The sequence below is a fragment of the Xenopus laevis genome, chromosome 3S, assembly GCF_017654675.1.
Source record: "Xenopus laevis strain J_2021 chromosome 3S, Xenopus_laevis_v10.1, whole genome shotgun sequence".
NCBI classification, from domain to species: Eukaryota; Metazoa; Chordata; class Amphibia; order Anura; family Pipidae; genus Xenopus; species Xenopus laevis.
Window position 1 is genome coordinate 69,120,737 of NC_054376.1, and position 19,689 is coordinate 69,140,425.

General features: G+C 37.1%; 1 protein-coding gene across 1 annotated transcript in view; it reads left to right on the plus strand.

Annotated features, from left to right (window-relative positions):
* Window positions 1-16,025, plus strand: part of MGC82022 (protein) — a gene marked incomplete at its 5' end in the record, with an annotated part of 118,773 nt that extends 102,748 nt beyond the window's left edge. The window contains 7 exon segments of the mRNA NM_001092626.1: window positions 1,977-2,103; window positions 4,192-4,267; window positions 7,319-7,431; window positions 10,260-10,338; window positions 14,110-14,197; window positions 14,891-15,023; window positions 15,400-16,025. Of these exon segments, the coding sequence (NP_001086095.1) occupies window positions 1,977-2,103; window positions 4,192-4,267; window positions 7,319-7,431; window positions 10,260-10,338; window positions 14,110-14,197; window positions 14,891-15,023; window positions 15,400-15,530 (747 nt within the window). The 3' untranslated portion in view covers window positions 15,531-16,025.
* Between the last annotated feature and the right edge of the window lie 3,664 nt (window positions 16,026-19,689).

Genomic DNA, 19,689 nt, shown 5'->3' on the forward strand with positions numbered 1-19,689 from the left:
CCAATTAAAATAAGAGTGTTGGTTTAAATAATCATATTCTGTTTAGATTTCTGCAACTTAGACATGCATTCCTAGCTCAGTTCCCAGGTGGAGCCCCTTGTGTCTCTGAATCCACTCTAGAGTGTTATCTACGCAGGCCACCTCTCTTCAAACCCCTTAGCTGGTTCTATACTATCTAACTGCAAGAAGACTTCAAACTTGTTATGCCATATTAGTCATAAATGGGTCCAGGGCCTCCCCCCGGCTGAATGATGGAACCTGGAAAGACGAGCAAATACCTGAATCAATGTTTCTATCAGAGACAGGTACACCCACACCAAATATCTGAATAAAGTTTAACTACACAGGCTGGCACAGGTCTATCGGGGACAGCCAAACGTTTATGTTAAATGTAATTTAGAACAAGATAATTATTTAAATATTTTAGAAATGCCCCAAGACCGAACAATTCTGGACTGCATAACTATAGATATCTCACCGGGACTGCCTAATAATCAGACTCCAGAATTCTGTTTTCTTGAGCATGCTTGAGCCTTGACTTGAGCCTTTGCTCCAGTTTTATAAGTATCCTCAGGTAATGGTAATGTATAGAATATACGCTAGTAAAGCACGCTTTCTAGCAGCAGAAATCTCCCCTTGGTCTGTAGCAATAATGTAATTTTCAAACATACGGATCCAAGCAGTAAAAGTTTTTGTAGGCTCACCAGGGTTTGGAAGAAAAGGTGCAGGCTGCTGCAGAAGTTGAAGATCCATCTTGTCATCAATTTGTTATGTTTTGGGTAACAGTGGTTTATTACCAGATTCATTCAGCCATTACATAACAGTAACTTTCACTTTTAAGTCAGGAAGTATGCACAGTATAAGTCTGGGCACAGTGACATCTACAGGCCATTTGTATAAACACCACACACTTCAACAGCTGCTTCACTTTGCTAGAGAAGCAATCCTGACATGGAAGGCCATAGAGCCCCCTACCCTTGTTTCTGAATCAAACTGATAGACGACATGCTCCCAAAGCCAAAACTTACCTACATGGAACGTGGGTGCCCAGCAAAATTTGAGAAAATTTGGGATCGCTGGTTGGTGGACCCAAAAAAACTGAGGCAAATTTTTCCTGTGTTGAACTTATTAGTTTGGATCTACTATATTTGCAGTTACTTGGACCTTAATGCACTTAAATGCAGTGAGCAATTGCTATAAGTAGATATCCTTCTGGGGGCAATTTAACAGACAATTTGTCTGGTGGGCTGATTTCTTGCACAGCCTATGTGGAGGGCATTTGCAGACGTAAAAGTTGTAGGGGGCTTTTCCTCCTTAGCTTCAGATCTCATGAAATCATCACTGTTGCGTTTACTTAAGGTGGCCATACACGGAGAGATCCGCTCGTTTGGCGATGTCGCATTATAAGGTGGGCAATATCGGGCTGATCCGATCATGGGCCCTAGGGCCCAATGATCGGATCCTAACGAATAGTAATGGGCGGTCGGATCGCGGGACCGCATCAACGAATAGATGCGGCCGCGATCCAACAGGATTTTTCGTCCCATCTGACCGAGATCTGGACTTTCGGCCAGATCTCGATCGGGGAAGCCCGTCGGGGGCCCCATACACGGGCCAATAAGCTGCCAACACGGTCTGTCGGCAGCTTTTATCGGCCCGTGTATGGCCACCTTTACTCCAATCCAAATATCTTTCTTACGGTGCCCCTAATTGTAGGATTCCTTTTAGATTTGAGGTTTTTTTTGTTTTATTTTGTTTTCTTCCACAAATAACATTTTTCTCAAATATGACAGCTGCATATAGGTGTGTGTTTTAGAAACAAGATTATATTATTCTTGTAATAAACATAACATTACATTTACTTCAATAAAATATTGTTTATCTAGAAGCAAGATTTACATATTCCATGTAACACGTAGTGCTACAAAACTCTTGTTTCCAGGGTGGCTTATTTTTTATATTTTCTTTTTTTCCAGCCTGAAAACTTACTGTATTTCAGCCAGGTAGAAGAGTCAAAGATTATGATTAGTGATTTTGGTCTGTCTAAAATGGAAGGTAAAGGGGATGTGATGTCTACAGCCTGTGGAACACCTGGCTATGTTGGTAAGTGCTTAATAAATACAATTGGAAAAAAAAACAATATTAATAAATGTTTTTAAAATGTAAATATTTTAAAGTTGCAATACAATCAGTGTGCACTTTGTAGTGGGACCAGTCTCTTTTATGCCATGTGTCACAGTAACAGGAGCCTGTGATCAGTTATCTTAGCTTTAGATTCACACTTGATCCAGGGACTGGACTAATTGTCATCTTGGAGACAGGAAGGAATTGTTTTCCCTTTTTGAAACAAATGGAGAGGATGGGTTTTTGCCTTCCACTGGATTTACTCGCAGTTAGGCAGGTTTCAGTTAGACATAAAAGAATGAACTTAATTGACGGTGTATTTTTTCACCTTACATCACTATGTTACAATGAATTACATATCATAATTGTGAGGCAGTGTTTAGCTGCAGTTTGAATTTGTTTAATCAGCTCAGCCCAGCACTTGCATCTGGACCTGATAACATAATTATACTTAATTGGAGATGTTTTCCTTGACTGTGCTATATTTATTGGGAAAATACAGGAGAGTGGACCAGTATGGATACACAAGGGGACCCTTGAAAAAAGTACAATAGCTGCATCTAGATGCTTTTTGCAACACACTGATGGATACATGGATACATTCTGGTCTTATCTATATTGCCTTATATAGGGAATGATGCTAAGTATAAGTCCTGCATCTGCCACCACTCCTACTGCTGCTAATTTTTGTGTGATTGAATGACACACTAGTTAAGGGACAGAAAGGTGTATGTTTACATTCCTTCCCTCTCTGGCCCCTCCTGAAGACAATTCTGCTGAACGTTCGCAGATCTGTATTCACTGGAGAAGCCATGGGTCTCCTTATTCCCAAAGCAATTCATTAGTCTGCAGGACAAAGTTTAATACATGGCTAATTATTCCTGTTTTCTGTACTTTGCACCCTGCCTTGCACCTCATGAATGAACCCAAAAGTCTGTGATATTTGTTAACATGGATGTGCTGCAGAATCTGTATCTCAGGAGACTTGCTACATTGTTTCAAGACACTGCAGAAAGAGAAAATACACTGGGATGTTTCAAAGGATTGTATCTTTGCAAGGTTCCGAAGCATGCTTCGGTTTTCAGCATTTGAAACAATAGGAACAGTTACAGAAACACTATGCTGCTGCCATCTTTGTCCTGTGTTGGTGGATGTCTCTTGATCCCTTTGAAATGTATTGAAGACCTTTTTTACTTCTCAGCTTTAGTGACTGGACTGCATTATTACATTTTGACCATATTATAAAGCTCATCCCGTTGGTTTTAAAGTACAGTCAGGGCAATTAATGATCATATCAGCCCTGGTTGCTTTAAAACCCAGGGTCGGGCTTTAGCATATAGGGTATTTCATGCCTGAGATAAAGTAACATTTGATTTACAAGTGTGTTGCTAAACTATGTTGCAGGGTAGAGGAATGACTCACAACAAGGCTGAAGTACAATAGTTTCCCCATGGAAGGCTGGAATCCATCATATGTAACACATATTAGACATCTTAGCCTAGCTCCCTTCTGTTTGGCAATTTCACATGTTATTCATGAAGTTGTTTGCTGCCAGTTCTGTGCCTAGGCCAGCTTTTGGAGATGTTATGGTGAACCCAGGCAATACACTGTACACACTTGGCAAATTGTTAGGTCTGTTTCTCAGCTTTTGCAAAATCCATCCTAGCAATTTGTGATGTTATGTTTTTGTGGTATAAATAGAGTACTCACAGTGTTTGTATTCTTGGTATACAGAAAGCAAATTGACAGTTGATAGGCATGAGCAACACTGACCTGGGAATGTCATGGTATTCCATACTACTACCAGCCCCCCCCCCCTTACCCCACCTTTTTTGCACTCCTACTGTGAGTATCACAGGCAGATATGATCATTTAATAACCTTGGTGTTACTATACCTTAGAGACAGTATTTGATGATAATACGAAAAATAACTTTTATTCATTTTCATTTTTATTTGTTAGATTTTCTTTACAATATTGAACAGTTCTGTTCATGTGTTTAGAAGTGTGTGCTTTATTGCTTTCTATATCCAATGTACAGTAACAAATGTTGCTTATGTTTTATAGCCCCAGAAGTGTTGGCACAGAAACCCTACAGCAAAGCAGTAGACTGCTGGTCTATTGGTGTTATTGCATACATTCTGTAAGTACAATGCCTTTGATTTGATTAAAGGCTTTGTAATCACTACTTTACTTCATGCTTTCACACAAACTCCTTACTAATGCTTCAATGTAGTAGTTTCAAAACTATGGGGTTGGCCTTCCTGTGGGGGCCCCTAGAAGTAGGATGAGAGCTCAGCCTGAAGGCCAGTTAAGGTGGAATTGCAGAAGAGTTTATTTTATTCCAGTTTGAAGTTCAGATAGGGTGCTATTTGTAGTGCATACTCATTTACTATACTAGATAGAAAGTTGTGTTTGTTACCAAGTAATGAGTTAATAGGGGCCCTGATCAAAGGTTAGACCTCCAGGGGGGTCGTGGACTGAAAAAAGGTCCAACAGTAACTTTAGTAGAGATGAAAAGAGCAAGAATTACACACACACACAGTATGTAACTGACAAATGTCAGCAAAAAGTACAGTAGAGTGACATGTAGCTCCTGACCCACAGTCGTCATCCAAAAATCCAGGAGACATCTGAGGACTAATTGGGACACTTACTTGTCAGTTGGAAATGACCCACAGTGATCCTTTGCCTTTTGATCTCTGTTTATTTTAAGGGTAGTTTGGGCATTTTCATAGATTTTTTAAAGGAACAGTTGAGTGTGAAAATAACTGTGTAAATAGATAGGCTGGGCAAAATAAAAAATTGTGGATGTGTGACTGGATGTCTAACATAATCACCAGAACACTACTTCCTGCTTTTCAGCTCTATAACTCTGAGCTAGTCAACCACTTGAAGGGGGGGGGGGGCACATGGTAGATATCTGTTCACTGAGTTTGCAATTGATCCTCAGCATTCAGCTCAGATTCAAAAGCAACAGAAATGACCCATGTGCCCCCCCTCAAGTCACTGCCTGGTAACCAGGGTAACCAGTCAGTGTAAACCAAGAGAGTTGAAAAGCAGGAAGTTGGGCTATGTTCTGTTATGTTAGACATCCAGTCACTCCAGCCTTTATACATTACATTTTTGGCTAACTAACTATATTAGAAACATTTTTTATTTTGCCCAGCCTATCTATTTACCCAGTTTTTATTTTTACACTGAACAATTCCTTTAAGCACTGCTGTCTACTATGTAGACTGTGTAACGTTCACAGCGGGAAACCGCTGCAACAGGAGTTAAATTCACACTTGCGTGTGGTGGAAGCCCAGGGAAAAAGCCACAAATACTTGAAGCAGGCATGTTGAAATATACAGGGTTTAATGAAACTGAAGCAAAACAGGAACAGGTCAAAAATAAAGTCTTTACCAGGCAGGCAATGAAAAGCTGGAACAAAAACACAGGAACAAGATTCAGGACTTGGAACTTGGAATATCCAGGCACAGATTCAGGAACAAAACCAAACAGATTCAGATTCAAACAGATTCAGATTCAAACAGATTCAGATTCAAACAGATTCAGATTCAAACAGATTCAAGGTTTCCGTCAGGAACAAACAGAATACATTCAATGACTCAGCCCTGAGCAAGGCTCAGGGCGTGGTTTATAAAGGGCCACTGATTATAGAACACAAAACACATGAGGGTAACAAGAAGGGAGGAGACAAACTGGAAACATAACAAGATACAGGATCACTCTAACAGGATCAGGACCAGCCCCAAGAGCCTCCAGTGGCTCACTTGGTAAGTGCACTGACTGTGCACTTAAAGTCCAGCAACCCCAGTCCCAAGTGTTCAAATCCCAGATGGTCCTTACAGACTGGCAGCCAGTTGGAAATTACTGTTTTGCCCAACAAATTGCAAATGGCTTCTTTTGCTAGCAGTCCTCTGGCCAAAGGATCGGGGTAACTTTCTATTTATAAAGAGAAGAAACTGTCAATCAATAACAATGCAAATATTTCACTATACAAAGAGGTATATCACTATAGTTGCTTTTTTTGCATTTGATTTTTATTTTGATATGCTTTAAGGTTTCAATAATTATTGGGCTCCAAAGGTACTATACATAATGGCCATAACGTGTTGGTTCAACACTCACACTGCTGATTCAGGACAGTCTCATTTCTTACTTGATTAGAGGTTGGGGTCAGTAAGACACAACTGGACTTTATAAAAAAGCATGGGTGCCCATTAATAGTGGATGAGTGTTTAAAAAATGGAGTGCAGAGAATCTGTAAGTAATTTCTTAATAAAGACTTTGCAAATTTAAAGTTAAAATTGCTTGGTGTTTTATTTTTTTTGTTAAGTAGAAACAATTTTTTTTAAAAAACTTTTTATGTTACTGGTCTTTTAATTCCAAATAAAGGACAATATAAAATATTAACTTAATAAACGATAATGTTGAACAACTTCATATATTAAATTAAATTGATGTACGAATGATTTAAAAATACAGTAGATTACTAGCACAATCTGGCCAGAGAAATCAGTGTGGAAGGGATTGATACCATTCCCTTCAAATATAAACAAAAAGGGAAAATACAGTACTAGTTTAACAGAGGAATATTTAGCATTTTATTTATTTATTTTTTGGTACAAACTAAGGTCCCTTTCATATTAACATATACATTCCGGTCAGTTTTATCAGGAGCTCTTTTGACTGTATGCTTTGTAAGCTCTTTTGAGCAGGGCTCACCTCTGCTCTTTTAACACAAAGATAATACTACAGTACGTATCTGCTTCTGTATGATGTTGCTGTTTGTATGTGGAAACTGTGTTATGTATAGCCGTAGCACCTAAATTTACACTGACCAGAGTTGTACATGGGAGTTAAACAAAGTTTTGAAACAGGAGGGCTGGCACTCAGTGGATTCTAATTGTAGATATCGGTGCAGTTCCAATTCTTTTCATTTTAAAGCAATAGGGGAGTCTAGTGAAATTTTATTTCTTTAAAATAATTATTATTTGATTTGCATCAGTGTCTACCAGTGGAATCCATTAAGTGCCAGTCTCCTGTTTACAAAATGTGGTTGCCTTTGTACTTACCTACTGTAAATGTGTGTGGGGAAACTTGCTATATAATAATAATAATAATAATAATAATAATAATAATAATAATAATAATAATAATAATAATATGCATTTGTGACTTTCAGGCTCTGTGGTTACCCACCATTCTATGATGAAAATGACTCCAGACTATTTGAGCAGATTCTAAAGGCTGATTATGAGTTTGATTCTCCGTACTGGGATGATATTTCAGAGTCCGGTATGTTCAAAGTGATCTTTGTTTAATTTTCTGTTAAATACAGGTCTGGGATCTGTTATCCGGAAATCCGTTATCCAGAAAGATCCGAATTATGGAAAGGCAGTTTCCCCATAGACGCCATTTTATACAAATAATACAAATTTTATTTTATTTTTCTCTTTAAAAGTAGAACAGTACCTTGTACAAGATCCATACTAAGTTATAATTCATCTTTAGTGGAAGCAGAACCAGCCTATTGGGTTTATTTAATGTTTGCATGATTTTATAGTAAACTTTTCCATTATCTAGAAAGCCCTAGGTCCCAGGCATTCTGGATTATAGTTCCCGTACCTGTATTATGAATTACATATGTTAGTGTCTGCGCATTTAGCATTTGCTGGCATTTCAAACTATACTCCTTATACTCCTTTTTCCCAAACATGATTAAGCTAATATTTCAGAACCTTGTACAATGGTCATAATATTGACACCGTCCTGAGGTGCAGCAGCTTAATGACAATGGAGATCTGTACATATGAATTTGTCCTCTGTAGGTCATATCCTAAGTCTCATCAGGGCTTAAAGGACCAGTAACGTCAAAAAAAAATTAAAAAAAAAAATTCATTAGTATACATAGAAAAAAAACCCAACAATACAAATTAAACTTTACAATCGCAAAGCCTTTATTAAGAAATAACTTACCGAAACTTTGCTTCCGCTACTCTTCAGAAAAGGCGACACAGCGACGATCCATGTGCGGCACTCGATTTTGCCTCCCTGGCTATCTACTTTAAGGAAGGCAGGGAGGAGAAATTGAGCCCCGCATGATAGATCGCCCGATCGATTTCTGAAGAGGAGCGCAAGCAGAGTTTCGGTAAGTTATTTCTTAATAAAGACTTTGCGATTTTAAAGTTTAATTTGTCTTGCTGGTTTTTTTTATACTAACAATTTTTTTTAAAAACAATTTTAATGTTACTGGTCCTTTAAACTCAGGTTGCTCTGGGCTTCTGTAGGCAATTACTTGTTTGTGCTTTGATCATATATATATATACACACACACACACATATATAGTGTATATATAAATAAAACAATGAATATTATATATGAAGTTGACAAATGTCAGAATTTTTCTTCTGAAATAGTAATACATACAGACAAGATCTCTGCTGATAGCCTCTATCCTAGCTAAGTATTAACTTGTTTGGATAGGTAAAAGCTTAACACTGATACAAAAAGGAAATGGCACTATTTTTCAATTCAATCATTTTTAGATTGTTCCCCAGAAATAATGACTTTTTTCAATTACTTTCCATTATTTATTTTTTTACTGTTTTTCCAAAATCTAAGTTGATGTTCCTGTCTCTGGTGTTTGAGTCTGGCAGCTCAGTAATTCAGGTGCAGATTCTGAACTGTTACAAATTTGCAACATTTAGTTGATACATTTCCCAGCAGCATCTCTGGAGTATTAGCAACTACTTTATCAATTCGAACTGCTGTCCAATGAAACTCAGGGATTCTGCTCAGCAGGGACAAAGATAATAAATGTATCAAGTAAATGTATCAATTTAGAACAGTTTAAAGGGTCGGCGACCCCCCCATCCAAGAGCTGCATCAGAAGATGAAAAATTACACTTTACACTTCAATATTAGAAAAACGGTCACACTTGGAAAATAGAAAGTCATTGGAAAAAGGTGTTATTTCTGGTGATCTATCTGAAAACAGCTAGTTGTTTGAAGGTGAACAACCCCTTTAACACAGGTATGTTGTTAATGGAATATGACTACACCCCTTTACAAATACAGTTACATAGTTAGTTAGGTTGAAAAAAAGACACACGTCCAAGTTCAACCTTTTAACTCTGTTTTAACCTGCCTAACTGCTATTTGATCCAGAGGAAGTCAGAACACCCGATTTGAAGCGTCTCCAATTTGCCTCAGAGGGGGAATCCTTCCTGACTCCAAGGATCAACTTGTACTATGAGCTATCTTCCATAACCCTGTATTCTCTTCCTTGCTAAAACACCATCCAACCCTTCTTAAAGCTATCTAATGTATTAGCCACTTTGACTGATTGAAATTAATTCCCAGCTTGATTTATTCTAGGCAACCCTGATTATTTATTTTGTATAGATTCTAATTTATAAGACTTCCAATTTTGCTTCTTTCCCAACTACAGATTAATATGTGACTTCATTTTTACTGTTGTTCTAAACCATTTTAATGTCCGCACATGTGAGCTGCAGAATGAAAAACCTAAATGATTTAGGAAACCACAACAGATGTAAAATGAAGATACTGGAGGTTCATTTTAATATGAACTCAAGTCCAGACTCTATTCAGCTATTCTATTTTCCTCACCAAGAGGGATCTAAATTCTATCTTTGCTTTCACATGACATCCTTTAGATCAATAATGTAAAATTAAAATATTCTCTTAAAAAAAATAACCAGTAATTAGCATGGGTCTGAATTTGGCAGCATTGAGTGAACCTCTAACAAATCAGCAGTCTCTCAGGGCATTATGTAACACTTCATCAGAAGCTTCTGATGAAGTGTCAGGGAGCCACGAAACGCGTTTAGCTGGCAGCCCATATGGGAGACATGCTGCTGTGAATTTTAATGAATATTTAATAAATTGGCTTCTGTTGTGCTCCGTTTATGCACATTAAACTGGGTGCTTTAATGTTATGAAATATAAAATGTAAGCATTTGCAAGCTAGGTTGACAAGCCCTGTCATATTTTTCTCTCTCGCTGTTTAATTTATAGGGGACAGGGCCATGTAACTCAGAAATGTGTCACTGCAGCTCTTTTGGGAAAACTGACCCCTTTTCCCATCTTTTTTTTTCAGCTAAAGATTTTATTCAGAATTTGATGGAAAAGGATCCCAACAAGAGATACACATGTGAACAAGCTCTGCGACATCCCTGGTAAGACTCACAGATATGGATCATGTTGGAGGTGCAAGTAACAAGCTGCATTAACATTCAGTCTCCTTCTGGTTGGTCCTTTGATGCATATGGGCTGGGTGAATAGCAAGTCCTGAAGGTGGGGCTGGGAAACTACTAGCACCCCAATTCCTTGCATCCTGGGAGAAAGGATACCAACAGAAATCAAACTAAAGATCTATTTTAATAGGTTAAGTTACCAGGGTATTTTTGACCAATGAGACATATTTTACAAGGCAGGGACATCCTATAAAACAAGTTTTAAATGTCACTTTATAGATTTCAAATGGATTCCAATTACAAAAATGTTGTCCGTATAAACCAGAGACCTGTTTGTGTAATCCTTCTCAAAAGCTCACTGCCGCACAGACTGAATATACTATAAACTGAAATAGATTTAAAATACAGTATCTAGTAGAATTAAGTCAAATGCAACAATGAGAATTTTCATAGACAGCTTTAAATATATGACAAGTTTCTAATTTTAGTTTGCCTCAAGAGAAAAGATTGAATGCATTGTTTCAGAGAAAATCCTAAAAATGCATCAATAATATGATCTATTTTAAGTCCTGCATAAGATAAAGAGCATTTCTGAAGATCTTCCCAAATTGTGAGATTAGAAAAATAAATAAATCAGATTGTTTGTCTCTCATGATGTATTTACTGGGCTTCCCATGTGCCTGTGTTTCCAGTACATCATTAGATAAATAATACAGCCCTGGCAGCAGGCATGCAAATGGGATTTGTGTTGGCAGAAAACAAGATCATTAAGTTAATAAAATAATGTTGTTCTTTGTTTATGTGATTTTAATTACCTGTGCGGATGATTTTACTTGACACATTTTAGTTTGTTGATATCTTCTGAGTATAAGCATATTACATGTTGCCTCGGTAATAATTAAGTATGGGGATAACTGAATTTGGTTGTCTTAATTAAGGATGTTGAATTTTATATTTTCCTCCAGCTTAAAGGGGTTTTAACCCTAAGAATAAAAATTTTCTTTCATTAGGTAAACATTTAATTCTTAGCAACTTTCTAGTTTAAATTCATCACAAATGTATGTTTTGCTTTTCTCTGATGGATCGGACTATGAAACAATGTAGCAAAAGAAAGCTTATGCCCAAACCTGTACAGATTGAGTTACGTGATTGTGGGAATTGGAAGGATATCCAGAGGACATTTGGCTTAAGTAACATTGTTTCAAGAGTGAGGACCAGCAGTGAGTGTAGGATATAACAAGGAGAGGACAGAGAGTGTTTTCAATAGCAAATACATTTACAAATAAAGTTTACTTTTTAATGTGTCCCATGTACAAGGTGTAGGGTGCTTTGAGAGCCGAGAGAGCAGCACCTTGCACTGAATACATCATTGCCCGTGACTAGTAAAACTGTAGAGCAGTTGGTGGGTGCCAAAGGCCACAAGGCACAGAAGAGCCAATGAAATTGCTTGTGTTGTTCTCTGTTTAAACAGAGCAACAGTGAAGTGGAGGAATGATGCATAATTATACATTCTTCTCTGTTTCTGGAAAAGTTTTATGGTAAATGTCAAAGGCTTAAATCCAAACATGCCATAACCTATAGATATTTCTCTAAAACATTAGCCCTGCAAACAGGTAACACAGCTGAAAAACACTTATCTGTACGAGCCTAATATGGAGCAATTTAATAAAACTAAATAGCTTGACTTTTTTTCCTCATAGACACATGCTAATCACATTTCCTCTGGGCCAAAAAGTGCTGCCAAAGGTTTTTACCAGTCAGACTCAAAAGTCTCTCATCAAAGTAGATCTAGCGTATGTAGTACCATAGTTTATAAGATATGGAATGCACACATTGCATCAAGACTGCCTGAGCTTTGGAAACACACATCAGATACATTGTGCATTATGTACTCCAACCAAAGGATAGATAAAGAAAAAAGGATAGAAGAGGTACAGTAGAAAGTCGGATTGTTGAGAAACTGTAGAAATTATCCCCAATCCCCCATCATATTTCAAAAAAGGTTACAGAATTTATTAGACCTTTTTTACAGTGATATTTCTAGTATGCAGTCTGGCCACATTCTGCTTGGGAAGAAGCATTGTAAGAGCCAAAATCAGGCTTCAACCTTGGGACCTAGATAAATACAATAACGTATATATGGGGTCCTGGGGAAGTCCTTTAGGTCAATATTATTGCTGTTTACACAAATAAAAATAACTAGCCTGAAATCAAAATGTATTTAATATGACTTTGCACAGATTGGCATAATAGAAATGAAAAGAACTGCCATGTGTTTAACTGTTATAACACACCCACACAATTTCAACTAGAATTTACAAAATATTCTAAGTAATTTGGAAGCAATCATCTGCCACTGCATTAGCTATCATACACTGCATAATTCCCACCCCTGCCACAAGCAAGAATCTTCAGCAAATGAACTGAGTCTTGGAACAGTTATTCCTATCTGATTTCACTGATTTAAACTATAGTTGTACAGATGAAAAGTAAACTGGAAGACAATATCATTATAAGCACACCCCAATACATACACCAGTATCCTCCCAGCTTTCTACTTCTGTTTGTCTCATTATGTCATTGCACAATTCATTTTTACAAGTACATTAGAGGACATTATAGACAAATAGCAGGGGTCCTTTTTACCCATAAAGAGGATCACCGTACCAGAGGCCACCCCTTTAGACTAGAAGAAAAGAACTTTCATTTGAAGCAACGTAGGTGGTTCTTCACAGTCAGGACAGTGAGGTTGTGGAATGATGTGATGGCTGATTCTGTTAATGCCTTTAAGAATGGCTTGGATGATTTCTTGGACAGACATAATATCAAAGGCTATTGTGATACTAAACTCTATAGTTAGTATAGGTATGGGTATATAGAATTTATGTGAAAGTAGGGAGGGGTGTGTGTATGGATGCTGGGTTTTCATTTCAACCCAATTTAACTATGTAACTATCTTGGTTACATATCTATTGTTTGGTGTGTCTTTTACTATATGGTCTGAGTCCTTTGATCTTTTCCAATTATCTTGGAATTTACAGGAGCAGAGAAAGTTGTAGGGTGGGGGCTAAGGTCAGTCAGGGGGTGGCTTGGGAAGAGAAAAGTGTTTTGAGCAGTAAAACAAGCTACCAGAATGAGGGTGAAAAAGGTAACTGAAATATAATTTTAACAGCAGCTAGTGAAACAGAAGGGAGTAGCATATGTCCAAATGTCTTCATGACTTCAGCTTAGTCATACATTCAGAGATCTGCTCGCGAAGTCGCCAAACAAGTGGATCTCTCCCCAATATCCAGACCTTGAGATGGGTGATATTGGGCTGATCCGATAATGGGTCCCAAAGCCCAACAATCTGACCACAATGAGGAGAATAGGGGCAGTCGGATTGAGGACCGCATCAAATACTGAATTTTAAAACTTTCCCGATCGACATCTGCCAACTTTCAGCCAAATATCAAACAGGGAAGTCCCATACATTGCCCAATAAGCTGCTGACTTAATCGGTTGGCAGTTTATATCGGCCCATGTATTGGGACCTTGAGGGGTTTGGCCAGGGATAAGTTGGTAGACACATAACAAATCTGAGACAAAGAAGCAAAAGAAGCGACTTTGCTTAAACAGAGCTTGTACAAAGATGCTATAAGACTTCCTCTCTGTAACATCACACAAAGGCATAAACATTTTAGAGTTAAGTTTCTCTTAAATATATAAACCAACCACAGTATTTCATAGAAGACTCTTTTAATGTGTCCGCAGGATTGCTGGAGATACAGCTCTTTGTAAAAATATCCATGAGTCTGTCAGTGCACAAATTCGTAAAAACTTTGCAAAAAGCAAATGGAGGGTAAGTTATATGCATTTTGTTTTATATGAAGATAATATTCAGTTGTTATATAAAAAACAAACCAGATGCATGAAAGCCTTAGAGACCTTAATATAACAAAATAAGAAATTTAGTTTACTTTGGTACATTTTCCTTATTTGTTATTTTACCTATTAAATAAAATCTTACACATAACATATTAAAATATACCTAATATAGGCACAAATCAGTCTGTTTATATCTATTTAAACATATATACATATTAAACACACATATATATATATATTGTTTTTGTCCTTTATACTCAGGAAACATTATGAGACTACATTATATTTGAAATGCAACCATTAACCATATATGGGTATATTATTTTTCCATGCTTGCTATTTACAAAGCAACACTTATCTTTGCCAAGCAGATTCACTAAAGTAGAGAGGGTTGAAAATGTACAATTATAATGTGTTGTGGCATTCAGACAAAGCTCAGATAATAATGGTGCTGTCCTCTATGTCACAAATACTTTCAATTATGCAGATATATCAATGTGTCAGTTTTTTCATAACATGAAGTTATGATCATGCTTCAATCTGCAGCAGGACTTCCTTGCTCTATTTAAAGATTTGTTATACACCCACAACCCTGTGGAAGATTTGTAATGTGCATAATACCAATTGAAACAATTAAGTCCATTGAAATATAAATAATGTCTTCTAGCAAGCTTTTAATGCTACTGCAGTAGTGAGACACATGAGAAAATTGCATCTTGGAAGCAGCCAGGACAGTTCAAGTGTATCAGGTGGCAACAGCCCTGCCAGTCCCCTCCCAGATGGAACCAGCCGTAAAGATTGTAAGTATGCAACCCTTATTATACAGCTAATCACTAGTCCAATAAGTGCTCCAAATATCTTTCTATAAAGGGGGTGACACAGATGCAGGGTAACATTAAAATTACAAGCCAGTGCACTCTAAGGCTAGAACTACATGGTGCACGTCCTTCCGATTCAACGCAATGAGAGGAAGCACAGGCATCACATCGGATGCGCCAAATCTAATGTAAGCAATACCAGTGCATTCTAACAGAATAATATATGCTAATAACTTTAAAACACTTTCATTTTTTGGTGTTACTGTTCCTTTAACATGTCATGCTTTTTTTTGAAAAACTCAATCTCTTTTAGACATAAGAAATAGCAAATAATATTCATGTTTGTTCCTTTTTGCAGGTAAGCCCCCATCTGCCCCTTACAGTTTCCTGTCAGGAGTTTCTTCCGCTTCTTCAGCCATTTCTGCAGTGGGCGGAGACCGGAGACCGAGGCCAAGCTCTGTCACAACAGTGCATGCTGGGAGCAAATGAGCAGCCAAAGAGCTTTAGGGCAGACTTGCCAAGAGTGATTTCATTCTGAATTGTGCACTCCAGAATGGACTCAAAGATAAAAAAAATAATTTTTTTATGGCCATATTTTATACTGCAGCAAAAATTGTTTAAAGTAGTAGAAACTGCAATGACTCCAGTTCCGATAAGGCAAAATGAATTGACCATCTCTGGTGCTGTGTGAGTCTTGCAACGTTCTTACTAACGGACTTTCTTTTATGTCATTTTTTTCTTAATAATTCTGAGTGTGGGATATTGGTACCGTATATGTTGTATTTTTCATTAATTGAGGTCTCAACTGGATTATTTAATACTAATTTGGGTGTCTTAATTTATACTTTTTTTCTAGTAATACTTTTGAATTCGTCTTGTACTGCAGCCCTCTTTTTTTTCACAAGGTGAGAACATGTAGTAGTCAAGACTGTGAGAGATACAATACAGAAATGGAAACAGGAGGCAATAAAGTATTGGTAATACTGTTCTGATATTACTTATCAAAGATGTAGAGTTGATAATACTTGAAAAGACTAAGTAAAAAAGACCAATGTCTTTCTTTGATAACAACTTCCAAATATCTCCACTTTATATAATACATCTTCTCTTATTCTATTGATAGTCAGAGTCTGGGAAATATATATATACTGTATATATATGCAAAAGGGCTTGTGGGTTATCCTCAGCCTACATTCTGAGAACCACTTAACTAAAGCTTCACTCTCTCATTTTAGATGACATTTATTGTTTTCAGAAACAGACTGACAGCAACATTATTTTGATTCTTATGATGTAATGAATTATCATTTGCAAAGCTAGAAAGCAGCTTTATAATAAAGCCGAGCTTTCAGTGGAAATCATTTGGGAAGTGATGATAAAGATATACAGTATCATCAGATAGCCCTAACCTCATGATCTCAGTCAAATGCTCAGTTCTAAACTATGTGTTATAGGCAGTGTGACTGTGAAATTGTCACAGCGGAGCATTATCTGCCCTGTACATCGCCCTACTGTGTCCCTTCAGAGGTACAGATGCCGTTTTATTGTGGCATCACTCAGAGCAGAGATTTTGTTGAAAAATTATAGTGTGTGTTGCCCCTTGGTGCATGGATATTTGATTTGAATGTTAAGTAAAAATTAGAAGAATCTTCTAACAGCTATATTTCAGGAATGTTGGTCTCCTGCTGGAAAACTGGAGCAAAGGAATCTCCAAATCTGAGAAAGAAAGATGTAAGAATGACAATATTAATTTAATTTAGCTTATGAACTAGCTATGATTTACCACAAAACACATTTATAATGCTTCATATTGTAATGTTATCCTGTAAAAAAATGATATATATGCAAATCTTACCTGTGATCTCATACTCGTAGGCTTATAAAATATTTTTTAATAGGATAGTTTCTTAGAGTATAGAGAATAAATCCACTGGAGAGCAAGTCAAACTTCTGTGTAGTGTTTATTTAAAGATGCATAGCACTACATGTTTCTGATCTTGGGTCCTTCATCTGGTGCAGTTGAAGAACACTAATTAAGGGGCACATCTACTAAGCTCGAGTGAAGGATTAGAATAAAAAATCGAAGTTTTTTTTTGGATACTTCGACCATCGAATTGGCTACTTCGACCTTCGACTAAGACTTTGTATTGAACGATTCCAACTAAAAATGGTTAGACTATTCAATATTCGAAGTACTGTCTCTTTAAAAAAAACTTCGACTACCTACTTCGCCAACTAAAACCTACCGAGCACCAATGTTAGCCTATGGGGAAGGTCCCCATAAGCTTTCCTTGCTTTTTTTGATCGAAGGAAAATCGTTTGATCGATGGATTAAAATCCTTCTAATCGTCCCACACCACATCATGTGACACAAACCAAAAGTTCCCAGTGTACACCAGCTTTATCTTGTGGCCAGGTGTAATAAGTTTTTCAGATACTACCATAGGACTATCATGTAACTGACACATTGGTAAAATATAGTAATAAGAAATCTTCATTAGTAAGGTATAAAAAATCCTACCATCTGGTAATATTTAGTCCATAGTATATTATCCACATTAGTTCATAGGATAGCCCAGATGGCTGAAAATCTGTGAAAAGATTTTGAAAAACATTTGGTTGTGTCACATGATGTGGTGTGGGGGTAGGTGGCCTTAAATAGGCTGACTGTAAATTAGTGTTCTGCACTAGAGGAAGGACCCAAGAGGTCCAAAACATGTAGTGCTATGCATCTTTAAATAAACACTACACAGAAGTTTGACTTGCTCTCCAGTGGATTTATTATCTATACTATGAATGCTTAGTGGACCTGGTGAACCCCACCACTGTTTGATGGAGCACTGGACACAGTTTCTCTAAAGTGACATCTAAGGGCATATTTATCAAGGGTCGAATTTCGAATTTGAAAAACTTTGAATTCAAAAAGACCAACAAAAATTAAGTCAAAGTTTTTTTTTGGCCGTATAGGTCAATTTTTGATTGAATAGGTACATATTTGGCCGAATTCAAACCATACAAATTGAAGTAATAGTGCATTCAATGGAATTCGAATCTAAGTTTTTCCACCAGTTGACTCCAAATAGGCTCTAGGAGGTCCCCCATAGGCTAAAACAGCAATTTAACAGGTTTTAAATGGCGAATGGTCGAAGTCAAATTTTTAAAAAGAGAGAGTACATGATAAATTTCAATATTTGAATTTTCAAAATGTTTTCAAATTCGAATCCAATTTGGACTATTCCCTAGTCAAGGTACACAAAAATAGCTCGAAATTCAAATTTTTGTAATTTGAAAATTCACCTCGACCTTTGATAAATCTGCCCCCTAATTTCATTTGATTGAACTTAGTTTCTTACAGAACTGGGGCTATTGCATAACAGATGACTCTCTCCAGGAGAGCCTAGATTGTCAGAATGTTGTTACCAATTACTTTACATTTAACAATAACATTCTTGATTCTCCCTGAAAACTTTGTGACATGGGCATCTGGTAAATTGACTTTTATTATCCTTTTGATTAGATGGGAGAAGTGCATTTTGCAATATTACCTTTTTCAGTATTCTGGTGGAAATAACTAGAAGGCATTAAGGGTACGGCACACAAAGAGATTAGTCTTTCTGCAATAAATCTCCTGTCTCAGGCGACTAATCTACTGCAAATGCTTTTCCACCAAGAATAATGTAAATCACTGGTGGGAAAACATATGCAGCACTTCGTATTTTCCAAAGTTGCCTTTTAAGGAAACTTCAAAAAATTAAAGTGGCACATATGATTTTCCGCCAGCAATTTACATTATTGTTGGGAGGAAAGCATTTGCAGGAAGATGCTTGCGGTAAGATTTATCAGAGGCAACGAATCTCATGTGCCAGTACTCTAATGGGTAGATAGTAAGGACAACATTACAACTGCATGGCCATCATAAAATGTGAAATTTTACTTGGTCTCTGTAGTAATTGTATTTGATCATCAAAATGTATTCATGTAAAAAACTGTTATTCTAAAGAAGGTACAGTGATATTGTAAATAAGATGATTTGCTTTGAAGACGTTAAAGGACAAGGAAAGGATAATACACTGGGGTGCCAATATTAAATTGCTAACTTTTAGTTTCTTGTGAATTCCACATCACACAATAGGAACATTATTCTATTTTACTATACTGTGCATGCAAAAGACGAGGAAGGGCCTTGGGAAATAGTGCAAAGATGGCATCGTAGCTATGTATGAAAGATACCAGGACCATTCCAATTTTAACAGGAGCATCAGTCTAGGTGGAGAAAGAGATTAGTGATTTAATGCAATGGATACCCGTTCCTTTAAAAGGCAGCTGTTATGGAGATGCAGGGTTGCCTGTACAGGGTAAGCCTGATGCAAAGGATGTTTATTGTATATAAGTTATCTGGTAGAGGAGAGAGGGCCAGAAACTTTATAATATAGGGCTGTTGTAAAAAGGACCTGACTGCAGTCCTCTCTAACAAAAAATACTTGGAGTTTAGCCCTTAAATGACATCATTGTTTGGCCATGGTACATCAAAAGGGAACCCAGAGGTACTTTTAAATCAGAGTAGTAGATTCCATGTTTACATCCATAGATCATCCCTTCGCTGTATTTTTGCAGTTATTTATATGAAGTTTTAATGCCAAATAAGGCT